Genomic DNA, 13130 nt, shown 5'->3' on the forward strand with positions numbered 1-13130 from the left:
AGAGAAAAGAGATGCGGCTTCACCAATATCAAGAACTAAAGTGATAAAGCAAAGAAGGGAAGACTGAAGGATAGAAAGAACTTACACGAGGGCTGTACAAATGAAATAAACTTGTAGACAGTATTATGGAAAATGAAGATGAGACAGGAGATGTGATACTGCGAGAAGAATTTGACCAAGTAGCGAAAGACCTAAGTCGAAACAAGGCACCTGTAGTAGATGACATTCCATAGGAGTTTTTGAGAGTCTTAGGAGAACATACTATACCAAAATTAATCCATCTAGTATGCAAGATATGACACTGGTGGAATACTATCAGACTTTAAGAAGAATTTAACAATTGCAACTGCAAAGAACATAGCTGCTGCCAGGTGTAAATATTATCGTACCATCAGTTTAATAAGTCTTGTTTGCAGAATACTAACATGAATTACTCAACGAAGGATTAAAAGACTGGTGGAAGCCTAAATCGAGGAAAAGAAAATTTAGTTATGGAAAAATGTAGGAACAAACGAGGCAATACTGAGCCTACGACTTATCCTAGAGGACAGGTTGACGAAAGGCAAACCTACATCTGTCCTATTTGTGGATTCAGAGAAAGCCTTTGCCATCGTTGACTGGAATACACTCTTTGAACATCTGAAAGTAATAAGGACAAAGTATAGTGACCGACAAGTAATTTACAATTTGTATGTAAACCACGCTGCAGCTTGAAAAGCCGAAGGACGCGAAAGGAAATAAGTAATTGGAAAGGGACTGGGACACGGTTATAGCTTATCTTCGACAGTACTGAATCCGTTAATTATGAAAACTGGGAAAAACAAGATAATTTTGGAAAGGGAAGTTTAGGGAGAAGAAATAAAAACTTTGAAGGGTGCTGATGGCATTGTATTTGTCTGAGACGGTGAAGGACTTGTAAGATCAGCTGAACAGAATGGATAGTGTCTTGAAAGGGTACTATATGATCAATATCAACAAAAGTTAAAGAAAGGTAGTGGAGTGTAGTAAGGAATTAGATTTGAAAGTGGGACACTAAAAGTAGTAGAAGTTAAGGCAAGAAGAGAATAAAAGCTATTTAAATGTAATGATATGGAAGAACGTTGAAGATTAGATGGGTAGATTGAATAATTGATGTGGAGGTACTGAATCGAACTGGAAGATAAGAAACTTATGGTACGAGTTGACTAACAGAAGACATGACTTTTACTGAGGCATCTATGTATCGTCAGTTTGGCAATGGTAGAAAGTTTGGGATATAATACAGGGTGAATCACCTAAAACTTGCACCGCAAATATTGCAGAAACTGAAAGCGCTGTTGATGTGCGGTTTTCACAGAATGGACTGGTAGTCAGGGGCTTGTACTGTTAGCCGATAACCAGAGTGTAATAACAATTAGAAAGTGTATTTCTTGTGCAAATATACACTTTTTTAAATCGAACAATGCCTATTGACATTAACAGATTAAACTTAGGATAAATTAGAAAATCAGTGGTGTTTGTTACAGGGTTCTACTGCGAGTAGTTTACAAGATATCGTATTTTGAAAAGTTTATACACCGTCACTTGTTTGTGATATTCAGTCTGCGTAGTTGGTACGGTGTTGATACCTTGGCTTGTAGTGTGCTTGTGTGTTCCTCGAGTGCAGTGCGTGTATGACAGTCAAAGCAGAAGGTCGTAAGTGGATGATGCGATTTACGAAGGCAGAAAAAGCCGACGTGCTCAAGGTGTGTGAAGAGTGTAGTAAGAATGCAGTTCGTTCTTGTACGGTGTGTGCGGTAAGTAGACGCCAACCATCTCGGCAATTATTTATCAACTTCTTCAACTAGTTACGTGAAAGTGGTTGTGTGACACCTAGACAACAGAACAGAATGAAATAAGCCACGACAGAAGAGGGGGAAATCGATGTTCTTAAGACTGTTGCAGCTGATCCGCACGTTAGCTGCCGCGCAATATCACGAGGAAGAGGCATGAGTCAGGCAAGTGCCCAACGCATTCCCCATCGACATACGTTCCATCCATATCACATTTCTCTCCATCGAGAGCTGCATGGAAACGATTATGAGAATCGTGTTAACTTCTGTACATGGGAATTAAGACAGGATACTCTAGATTTATCATGTCTCTTGTTTTGTGATGAACCCACATTTACCATTTATGGCCAGGTAAACCACCGAAACATGTACTACTGGTCTGCTGACAATCCCTGTTGGTTTCGTAAGGTGGAAAGGTGGAACGTAATCGTTCATGGAATTCTTATTATTATTTATTTACTTTATTTGCTATTTTCTTTTAGTCTGTTATCTACATAAAAGAACAGACAGAATATTGCACATGCATTGGCATGAATATAGCACATACTATTTGAACAAAAATTCAAACGTGTTAGTAATAACTAAGCACTATGCTGTTTAACGGGGAAAAATCTACATAAAATATGTAAATAAACGAAAAATAATAATAATAACTGAAAAAAGGTCTACATACTACCGTTTGGTCATCTGGCGCCTGGATATCTGTTCATCTGGAATCCAGTAGGCAATGCTAGTGGTGGATTACACTATTCTGGACTTCACTACTATACAAAACTACACTAAACAGCACTACACTTCACAACACTACACTACACTACTGTACTTGGTGTCAGAACGAAGCTGGACTTCTCATTTGTCTGGATGGTCAGCTCCCGGCGCGCTGAGATGCAATTCAGGATTCACAGTGGCTGCGCTACTGTTCCACCCAAGGAGTGGAGAATGGAAGATGGCTGTCAATGTCTCAGGAAATCCTTCCTGGTCCTACCCGAGGCTCATCTCCTCACTGTTTCCAGAAGGCTGCTGTAGGTTGAAGTTCTGCCGTGGGGCGTCTCGTTATCATCTTGGTTGTCTCTCAGCCATGTAGGCTTCCGTTCATAGCCTGATACTTTAGCTGTCAGCGTGTTCAGCTTATGCCACAGATCCTCATTCCTTATTATATTATAGACTGTAGCATTTCTAAATGCGGTCCTGTCCTGGTCTGTAACATATTGTCTAATGGCACATTTCCAGACGGTATGATCCGGGTTGCAGATGGCTCCACATTCAAACGTGTCTGTAATGCGCTGTCGTATTTTTAGTAAGTAGCTAAGATACTGACCATGTTCCGACAGGTAGTGTATAGCTCCCTTTGTCGGAAGGAAGTATGTCATTCGTATTCTTTCCTTAATGTCCCAGATTTCTTGCCGTGCCTTTATTTTCGTAATCGATGCGGCTCTAGTGCCCATTATCTCCTGTACCTCCTCATATTCGCGATTTTTGACCCAGTATTGTACACTTCTCTTCCTCACTGCTAGGTCTAGAGGTAGCAAGCCTGCGCGCTTCAGTTGGTGTTGTTCTCTACGCGCCTGTCAGTCGCAGGAGTACACTGCTCTGAGCTCGCCGTAGACCGTGTGCTGTCCTTACCTTTCAGACTCTGTGAGCCCAAATGCTCGACTCGTAGCCTACAACAGCAAGATTGCGTTGTGGCACGATCTTATCGCACTTAGTAGCAGCTGAAAACATCTTTGGCCAACTGTTCTTACTTTGTTTAGGATTTTAATGGCTCTCTGCCAGACGGTTTCTACATATGTATCAAAGTTCTGCTTGTCGTCGATGTTAATTCCAAAGTATCTATATACTGCATTTCTTTTCACAGGTCCAAATGGCTGTAAGCACTATGGGACTTAACATCTGAGGTCATCAGTCCCCTAGCCTTAGAACTACTTAAACCTAAGGGCGTCACACACATCCGTGCCCGAGGCAGGCTTTGCGACCGTAGCAGCAGCGCGGTTCCGGACTGAAGGGCCTAGAACCGCTCGGCCACAGCGGCCGACTCTTTTCACAGGTTGGTCATTAATTCTGATTGCGGGATGTCTCGTTCATGATAGCGTTCCTTTTAATAACATTTTAACTGTTTTGTGCACTGCTGTCGTTAGTCTGTTTCCTACGCACCAGTTACTTAATTTTTCAACAACTAACCTAGTATTTACCTCTAATTTAGCCGTTGTGTTACGTATGCTATAATTAGCAGATCGTCTGCGTAGGCGATGCAGCCTCCAATGTTTGCTGTACTCTGAAGCTGGTTCAGTTACGGCTCTATGCCAACATCCCAGAACTCTGGACCACATACAGAGCCCTGTGGGCAGCATTTTGTGATGTCTTTCCAGAATATTCTGACTGCACCTGCCTGTCTGTAGACACTTGGGACAGTCCACCTGTTCCAGTCTTTTGAATACGGTAGGCCACCACAAATTATCAAACGGCCCAGCTATTTCAATTATTCTGCCCATAACATGCTTTCCGTCTGAGGTGTTCACAATATTCATTGCGTGATTTATCGCATCCTCGGTTGATTTCTCTTTCCTGAAATCGTACTACAGGTGTCTCATGACTACTACCTATCTGTAGACTGTCAGGCGGCGGCAATGAAGCTTTTCCTGTACATTGGCTAAAGCATTTACCAAAAGAGTCGGTCTGTAAGATTTCGGTTCTCTTGGGTCTTCCTCTTTTTTGTTTAGAATAACGATATTCGAGATTTTTCAAATTCTAGGCACCCGACCCGACACTCCATGGAATGTAAACGTGTGGTGTGAGACAGTGAACCATAAGCTCATAGGCCCGTTTTTCACAGACGGAACACTGGACGCGCAGCCTCCTAACAGACCATCTTCCACGGACGGTAGGAAACTTTCCCCTGCAGACTAGGAGGAACCTGTGGTTCCAACATGATGGCTGCCCAACCAATAGTACACGAAGTAGCACAGCACGTCTTCACGAATTATTGAAAATCGTTCGACTGGACGCAGAGGACCTGTACCTTGGCCGACCTGTTCCCCGATTTTCAAAAATGGTTAAATGGCTCTAAGCAGTATGGGATTTAACATCTGAGGTCATCAGTCCCCTAGTCTTAGAACTACTTAAACTTAACTAACCCAAGGACATCATACACATCCATGCCCGAGGCAGGATTCGAACTTGCGCCCGTAGCAGCCGCGTGGTTCCGGACTGAAGCGCCTAGAACCGCTAAGCCACAGCGACCGACTCCCCGATTTTGACACCCGTAAACGTTTTTCTGTGGGGGAAAGCTGAAAGACGCTGTCAACAAGGACATATCAACTACACCCGATGATATGCTAGCACGTATTACTGCAGCCTGCTTGGATATATCCGATGAAATGGTAGCACATGTGCAACAGTCGTTCCGTACCAGACTGGAACCGTGTTTTGGCGCTGCCGGTGGTCATTTTGAACACGGACTGAGATGGCCAATTGTGTCGCTACTGGTTAGAATCTACATAATTAGTGTATGCACTTGTGTTGTGTGGGAAATTTTGAAAATACAGTATCTAGACTCCTCCAACCATCACCACTGACATTCTAATTTACTCTACTTTTATTTTGTTAAAGTAAATAGGGATTTTCCATATAAAAAGTTTATGTTTGCACAAAAAATGGAATTTCTAAATATTATTACAATGTGTGTACAGGCTAACAGTACGAGGCCCTGACTGACAATCCATTCTGTGGAAACCGCACATCAATAGTTCTTTCCGTTTCGGCAGTAACTGCGATGCAAGTTTTAGGTGATTCATCCAGTGTAAATTCAAGAGGGAGACCACGTCTCGATTAGAGTAAGCAGTTTCACTTGGGTGTTGGTTGCAGTAGCTATGCAGAGATGAAGAGGTTTGCACAGGATATAGCACAAAGAGCTGGATCAAACCGGCAGACGCAGTACGGGCATTTCGTTGCGTTTGTCGAGACGTTGTTGGTAGGTGAGCGGGCTGTGCTGGTGGGAAGCGGGCAGACTGCGGCCCCCCGCGCGCTGGTCAGTTGCGCCGCGGGCCATGCCGCGCCAGCGGGGCGTCCTGTCCAGCAACAGCCGCGTCACAGCCTCCAGGTTCCACGCTCCGGACAGTCGCCGCGACGCCGCCGGGGTTGCAACCGCCACGCCAGCTGCCCCAGGTACGTAATGCTGTTTTTGTGGCCCGCTGTTCGAAGACTATTAGTCGGCAACGATCCACCTGAAAGAGAGGGCGCTTCGGTCGGTTTATTATCAGTTTCTATCGTAATATTTCACGAGGACACGCTGAACCCCTTGACATTATATGTACAACTGTCTCGAAATCATTCAGAATACGACGCGTTTTCCTTAGTCACTTGTTTCCTTAGTTACTTGTTTAACGTAACGTCACCGCGTGTTTCCGACAACGGCCACGAGAAGCTAAATGCAGCCGGCCGGTGTGGCCGAGCGGCTCAAGGCGTTCCAGTCTGGAACAGTGCCACCGGTACGGTGGCAGGTTCGAATCCTGCCTCGGGCATGGATGTGTGTGATGTCCTTAGGTTAGTTGGGTTTAAGTAGTTCTAAGTTCTAGGGGACTGATGACCTCAGCAGTTAAGTCCCATAGTGCTCAGAGCCGAGAGCCACTTCCTTTATCAACAAACTGAAGATTCTTTGATGTTCCAGGATGTGTGCTATCAACCGGTCTCCACATTAAATCAAACTGTGCCGTAACACTTTTTCCCTCCTAATTCGATCAATAACTTTTCATTAGTTACTCTATTTACCCACCTAATTTTCAGTATTCTTGTGTAGCACTACATTAAAAAGTCCCGCTTTTTCTTATATAAACCGCTACCCGTCCACATTTCACTTCCGTTTAAGGGAAAACTTCAGATAAATACCTTCAGAAAGGACTTTAAATTTATATTTTATGTTAGTAAAATTCTCTTTTTGACGAACACTTTTCCTGAGAATGACAATATGTATTCTTTATCCTCTCTACTCCATTCATCGTCAGTTATTTTGCTGCATAGATGGTAAACTCTGTCCACTATTTGTATTGTATAATTTTCTAATCCCGTTCCCTCAACATAGCTTCACTTATTTCGACTGCTGTCCATTACACTTGTTTTACATATGTTGATGTTCATCTCGTAACCTCTATTATAGACACTGTCCATTCCGATTAACTGATTCTCTGAGCCCTTTGCCAATTCTAACAGAGTTATAGTATCAGCCAAAAATCTTAAATATTTTATTTCATTTCTACGAACAATAATTCATTTCCCATATCTCTCTTTATCTGCCTTTACTTCTTGCTCAATGCACATATCGAATGCCATAGGGATAGGCGTGAGGGTAATTTCCAAGAATGATTGTCTATCGAAGTCGCGGGATACAAACGATACATATCGAACGCCTGAGCCGAAATCGATCATGCGACTCTGGTGGCGGACTCTATGATCAATTATTTGTGATTGTCATTTTTATCTGTTTTCCGTCGTTCCTCCAGTTGCTCTAAATCACATACCTCCGTGAATGATTTGTGAGTTGCAAGGGAAACCCAGACGAGTTACGTCGGTAGTGAGTGGGATGTCTGGTGTTCTTGACGTTTCTTTGACGGATTCTCTCACATGGAAAAATCTAATTCCATGCGATCGCACGTTCGATATGTATCGTTTGGACCCCAGGACTTGGATAGGCAATCATTCTTCGAAATTACCGGCGTGAGCCCTGTCTCATTCCCCAGCAACTATTTGCTCCCTTTCATACCTTTCGACTCTTATAACAGCAATCTGACATTATACAAGTCTTGTATAAGCCTTTTCCCCCTGTGTTTTAATTATGCTGCCGTCAGAGTACCGAAGAGGCTAGCCCAGTAAACGTTGTCAGAAGCTTCCTTTAAGTCTACAGTTGATATATACGTATGTTTGCCTTTCTTTCAGGGGATTCGTGGCACGAAATTGTGTGAGTGCTGTTTTATTACTATCGGTTTCTATCACTGTCCATCGTCACTGTATCAGCGTGAACGAATGACACACTGAAACTACTGGAATGCACGACCACGTGTATTGATAACATGGGCTGTGACGCAAATTTTGTCCCTACATTGTGAAAAATATGAAACTATCATATATTTATTGCACACCGGGACAATTTTGCCACTCTAAAACTCATATTTCATCATTGTGCATCCAGAAAATGCTAAGAACAAATGGAATACAAATAACTTAATTGAAAACGCGTTCTCAAAATATGAAGCCACAATACGTTCTGAAAAGACCGATGCCAGAAAACTATTTGACTTACTTCCAGCCACTTCGGATTATTTACCAGGGTGTGTGTGTGTGTGTGTGTGTGTGTGTAAGTCCTAGCACTTGTACTTTTTCAGTACATCTTGAACTTTATAATGTTTCCAGCAATTTTGTTTCTATTCGAGTTGTTCTTAGCAGTTTCTAGATGTACAATGGTCAAAGATAATTATTGTGACGAGTGGTATATGTGTGTCACTTCTTCATTTTCCACATTGTACACAGAACATTCTTGCCACAATCTGTGTAAACAAATTTATGGACCGTTTTCGTAGTTCGTGTTACATTTGATAACACAGACATAATGACAATGGTCAATTTAATAAATTAAATACTGATATAGCTTCCTGCCACGAATTTCTTTAAGTCTTTCGAAGCTGTCGGCAGTGGCCTAAAAGCTCTTAAATTACAAGTGAACCGTCGTTTGCCTTTCGCAACTTCCAGGGACGTGGCAAACACATTTATGTCACAGTCCAATTCAATTTCATATTAGAAGCCACTTTCCTGTCTGAGACTGACTTGCATTGTATTTGAAATATACTTTGTCATTCGCGGTTCACTAATTTTACCTCCTTACATTCTTACGACGTATCTTGATCGACATAGAAATGTGGAAAAAGAAACTTTTAATGTCGTGCCATATTTTCATCGAAAGGCGTCACAACTCACAACCACAGATGTGAAGATGTATCTTTTTGGTTGACTATTGCTTTGGCCATCAACCCTTACGTTGGTTACACGCAGGTTTCAATTACAGCCATCCTGCTCATTTCTGCATAACTGCGACTTGTTATTGACACATTTGCATCTAGCCCTGCCCTTCGATTCTTTCTTCCTACCACTCGTGCAACTACCGTTTCGAGCAACGACTCGTGTCGTAATATGTCCCCAAGCATTCTCTCGCTTCGGTTGATTATATTCTTTATTAGGAATTATTTTCTCGTGAACACTTTGGAATTAAAAACTCCTTTGCGTGGTCAACATCTTAAAACAAAAATAGTGTTGTGCGTGCCTGTACGGTAACTAAATCCGCAAATGGGTTGCAGGGCCTTTCATTTTAGCTATAGAGTTTCACATCAGTGGTTGTAAGTTTTTACCCAGTTCGACGATATGTACGTGTAGGATGGCATTACATGTTGTTCCTTGTACTGGAAGCATACACCGTAATTTTACCGTAATTTTATTGTGAAGTCGCTTGATAAGAGACGAAATGAGCCAATTGCAAGTGAAATGAAGTGTATATCCCCAACTAAAAACATCCTCACGCTACTAGAAAACCTCTTTCAATGTTTGCCAGTTGTGATTTAAGTCATCTGTCTCTCCACCGATTTTAAATTGTTTTCTGTCGTTTTCTATGATGTGCTAATCATTTACTACTGGCAACATCCTATATCAACTGTTCTATCCTTCCTCTGCCTGTGCGGCTGCTCGCGGCGGAGGTTCGAGTCCTCCCTCGGGCATGGGTGTGTGTGTGTGTGTTTGTCCTTAGGATAATTTAGGTTAAGTAGTGTGTAAGCTTAGGGAATGATGACCTTAGCAGTTAAGTCCCATAAGATTTCGAACACATTTGAACATACTCTGCCCATACTTCTTTCGCCTCTGCTACTGCTTTCAGCGCCAAGTTTACTCTCTTGAATGCTATAGCATATGTTTCATCATCTGGTAATGCTCACCCATAGACATCTTTCCTCATCTGTTTTTTTTTAGTACTTCATTTCGTACCTTATCTGTCCACACAGTTTCCAATATTCTTCGATAGTACGTGTCAAGTGCTGCCCGGATTATCCATGGCCCACGTTTCGATGCATTCAGTTCCGTGTTAGTGACGTATACTTTCAGGAACTTCCATATCACTATCTGAAACTGGCAAAGCTCTATTAATGAAGGAAAATCTCAGTCTGTGCCATTCTGCTTGTGATATCTTCCGTTCTTCGATCAACCTGTGTAATCTAGATAGAATTCAATCACTACTGTATCATTCGCAGTTCTGATGTTAGTCAAGTGGTTATTCAGTTTCTCTCTCTCTGCATCTCTTTCATACTTGATTTGTTCATCCTTAAACCACATTATTTACCAAGTATGATGTTCATCCTCTTCAGAACCTTTCTTCCTGCACTTTGGTCGTGTTCTGAAATCTTCTCTCACTTAGTTCATCGCTTCTTCGACATATTAGATGAACAGATGTGTAGTAAGCTGCACTCCTCCGCTACACCATCCTTAACACGATCTTACTCTTTTATTAGTCCGATATGCCAATTAACAATGCATTTCCATGAGTTTGCCACCTGCCTCATCTACTGATCATTGTTTCTGACACTCAAACAGTTTGCCGGTAGACAGTGAGCAGCAAACTGGAAACCCCGAGACATTCAAGCAGAAATGAAAAGGGTACAATGTTAGACACCCCTATAATTTATCAGGATGTTTAGAATCGCCGATGAAAATTCAAATTAACATTGATGACCATATTAAACACGTTTACGTTTTTCAGTATACACCGTGTCACAGAAGTAATGGTCACTATTCAGGAATATAACAGGAACGATCAGTCACAGTAAAAATGTCCAGTAAACATAGACCCTTACGTTCATAGCTACGGAGCTATGAGCACGTCTCCATCTTCGATACTGTGAAACAAATCACTTCTACTGCAAGCTCTTTGCTTTCAATATTTTGGGAGGACATAATATGGACTAAAACAAGAAAAACTGTGCAGTAAACATGAGCTCGGAGGTATGAGCACTTGTTCATCTTCGCTGCTGTGAAACACATCTATTTTAATCAACAAGTGCTCATAGTTCTTAAGATATCCTTTCTAGAGCTCATATTTACAAGACAATTTTTCTTGTTTTAGTCCATATTACGTCCTCTCAAACATTGAAACCAAAGAGCTTGCTGTAGAAGAGATTTTTTTCACAGTTTCTATGCTGAACAAAGGTTCATTGCTCTTTAAGTGTGCATTTTAGAGCCCATATTAAGTTGACTTTTTTGCTTCGAATGATCGTTACTGTCATATCCATGAATATTGGCTCTTCCACCTGGAACGCCCTGTATAGTTAACTGACAGTGCTATTTAAATCGGTGAACTTACATAGATGTGTCGTCTGAAGTTCCAAATAAAATCAGCAACTAAATAGTGTAAGCAGAGCATTGCATTTTTTAAAGTGCTTGCTACAGCTAATTTCCATAATCATCAATAAGATTAGATTTTAACACTAGTCTGTTAAAGAAGCCTGTAGTGTTACCTTCTGCGTGTTCCCGTATAGCTTGACTCGTTACAGTTCCATGAAGGTTCCCCTTCGTGAGGAGATTTCGAAGTACGATGTATGAATGAATGGTTGTTGAGTCGGTGGATCTGAGCTGTGGTCACTATGACGCAGCCACGTGAGGTCAAATGATGAGGTACTTCAATAAATAAACAGCAACATCGACATCTAAACTGTGTTGGGTTTGACGGTTCACATCGAGATACGAGTAGGTGCTACATAAGTTTTTTCTTTATTTTTAATATATGGTGGGAATGAAATGCGTTGGCGTCAGATTCCGTGGCAGAAGCATCAGTACCTGTAACTGACATTCGGAGGAACCGGGTTCGATTACTTGTACTGCCATGGATTTTTTTCTTGGTGGAAAGAGTGGGAAGAGGTGTACTCAGCTTCGTGATGCCAACTGAAGAGCTGCTAGTCCAAGTAGCTGTTGCTCCACCTCATGAAAACTGTCAACGGCCAGGAAAGCTTTCTGCTGATCCCATGCCCCTCCGTACCGTATCCTTTGACGCCATTGGTAGGGGATGACGCGGTGGTCGGTTGGTACCCATGGGGCCGCCAGAGCCTGTGGACATAGTTTAAGTTTATTAAATGCGCTGTGCAATGTACGTTTCAGAAAATTAGTTCCGATACGAGCTGTGCAACGTCTGCGGTTCACGTAGAACGTGGCTGAAGTTTATTTAGCATAAACTCCTAATAGAAAGTAGAGTTTAACACACATAGTTTGGATAACTAGAGATGTAACAGAAATTCTCTTCTATTAACAAAATGTCTCCGTTTCTTTGAAAGAACTAGCACAACATTCAACAGTCTCTATTTTCCTTTTGTGCGCAGCCACATTTCATTTGCCGAAAGAGGTTTTTTTGCATAAAATTTTAATGACGTCTTTCAGCATACTATCACGCGTTTAAATTTCCCTAAGGAAACCGCACGAAACCAAAATCAGGACGTGCGGAATTGAATTTGAATCCTCTATATGACTGCCACAAAACCCGTCACTCGATCGATCACTCATAGTTCGAGTACTTGCACTGTCGATGAAGAGAAGGGCTCGCTCATGACTCAACATTTATAATTATTTCGTGGAAAAACTGTGAACCTCCACTAGGAGTAAATGAGCATCACGTTTGTTTTCCAGTACCTTCGGCATTAAAATTTTTCTCTATGTTTCGCTTGTGTCCTGCACGTGACTGATTACTTTAGTAACTGAACTTGTTTTTCTATTGAATGTTACTCCTAAGTGGTGATATGCAAAGAATGTTATAACTTATGAGCAGTTACGATAGGTGAGAAATAAAAAGTGAAGCGGCCGTTTGGACTACCTTACTGCTGTTGACGGGTAATAAATATCCCACCAAACTGAGAAATAAATCGTGAAACAATAATTACAAATCAGGCACTCTACAGAAGACCGTGTCTGACAAGAACGGCGTAAGACAGTGCCCTAATGACATTGGGGAATTTACACGGTATATGTACGAAGTAAGATTGGTTGGTTGGTCGATTTAGGGAAGGGGACCAAAAAGCGAGATCGTCGGGAACGTCGGATTAAGGAAGGATGGGGAAGGAAAGCCGCCGTACCCTTTCAAAGGAACCATCCCTGCATTTGTCTGAAGCGATGTAGGAAAATCACGGAAAACCTAAATCAGGGTGGCCGGATGCGGATTTGAACCGTCGTCCTCCCGAATGAGAGTCCAGTGTGATAACCACTGTGCCACCTCGGTGGGTGAAGTAATAAATAGTTCTCTTGCATGTATAACAT

At 42.0% G+C, this 13130-nt stretch overlaps 1 protein-coding gene across 1 annotated transcript in view; it reads left to right on the top strand.

Annotated features, from left to right (window-relative positions):
- LOC126249495 (uncharacterized) overlaps positions 1-13130 on the top strand; it is a 346047-nt gene that overhangs the window by 165497 nt on the left and 167420 nt on the right. The window contains exon 2 of the mRNA XM_049951147.1: positions 5737-5972. Coding sequence (XP_049807104.1) covers positions 5737-5972 — 236 coding nt within the window. The remainder of the gene's footprint in view (positions 1-5736; positions 5973-13130) is intronic.

The sequence above is a fragment of the Schistocerca nitens genome, chromosome 3 (genome assembly GCF_023898315.1).
Source record: "Schistocerca nitens isolate TAMUIC-IGC-003100 chromosome 3, iqSchNite1.1, whole genome shotgun sequence".
In the NCBI taxonomy this organism is placed as follows: domain Eukaryota; kingdom Metazoa; phylum Arthropoda; class Insecta; order Orthoptera; family Acrididae; genus Schistocerca; species Schistocerca nitens.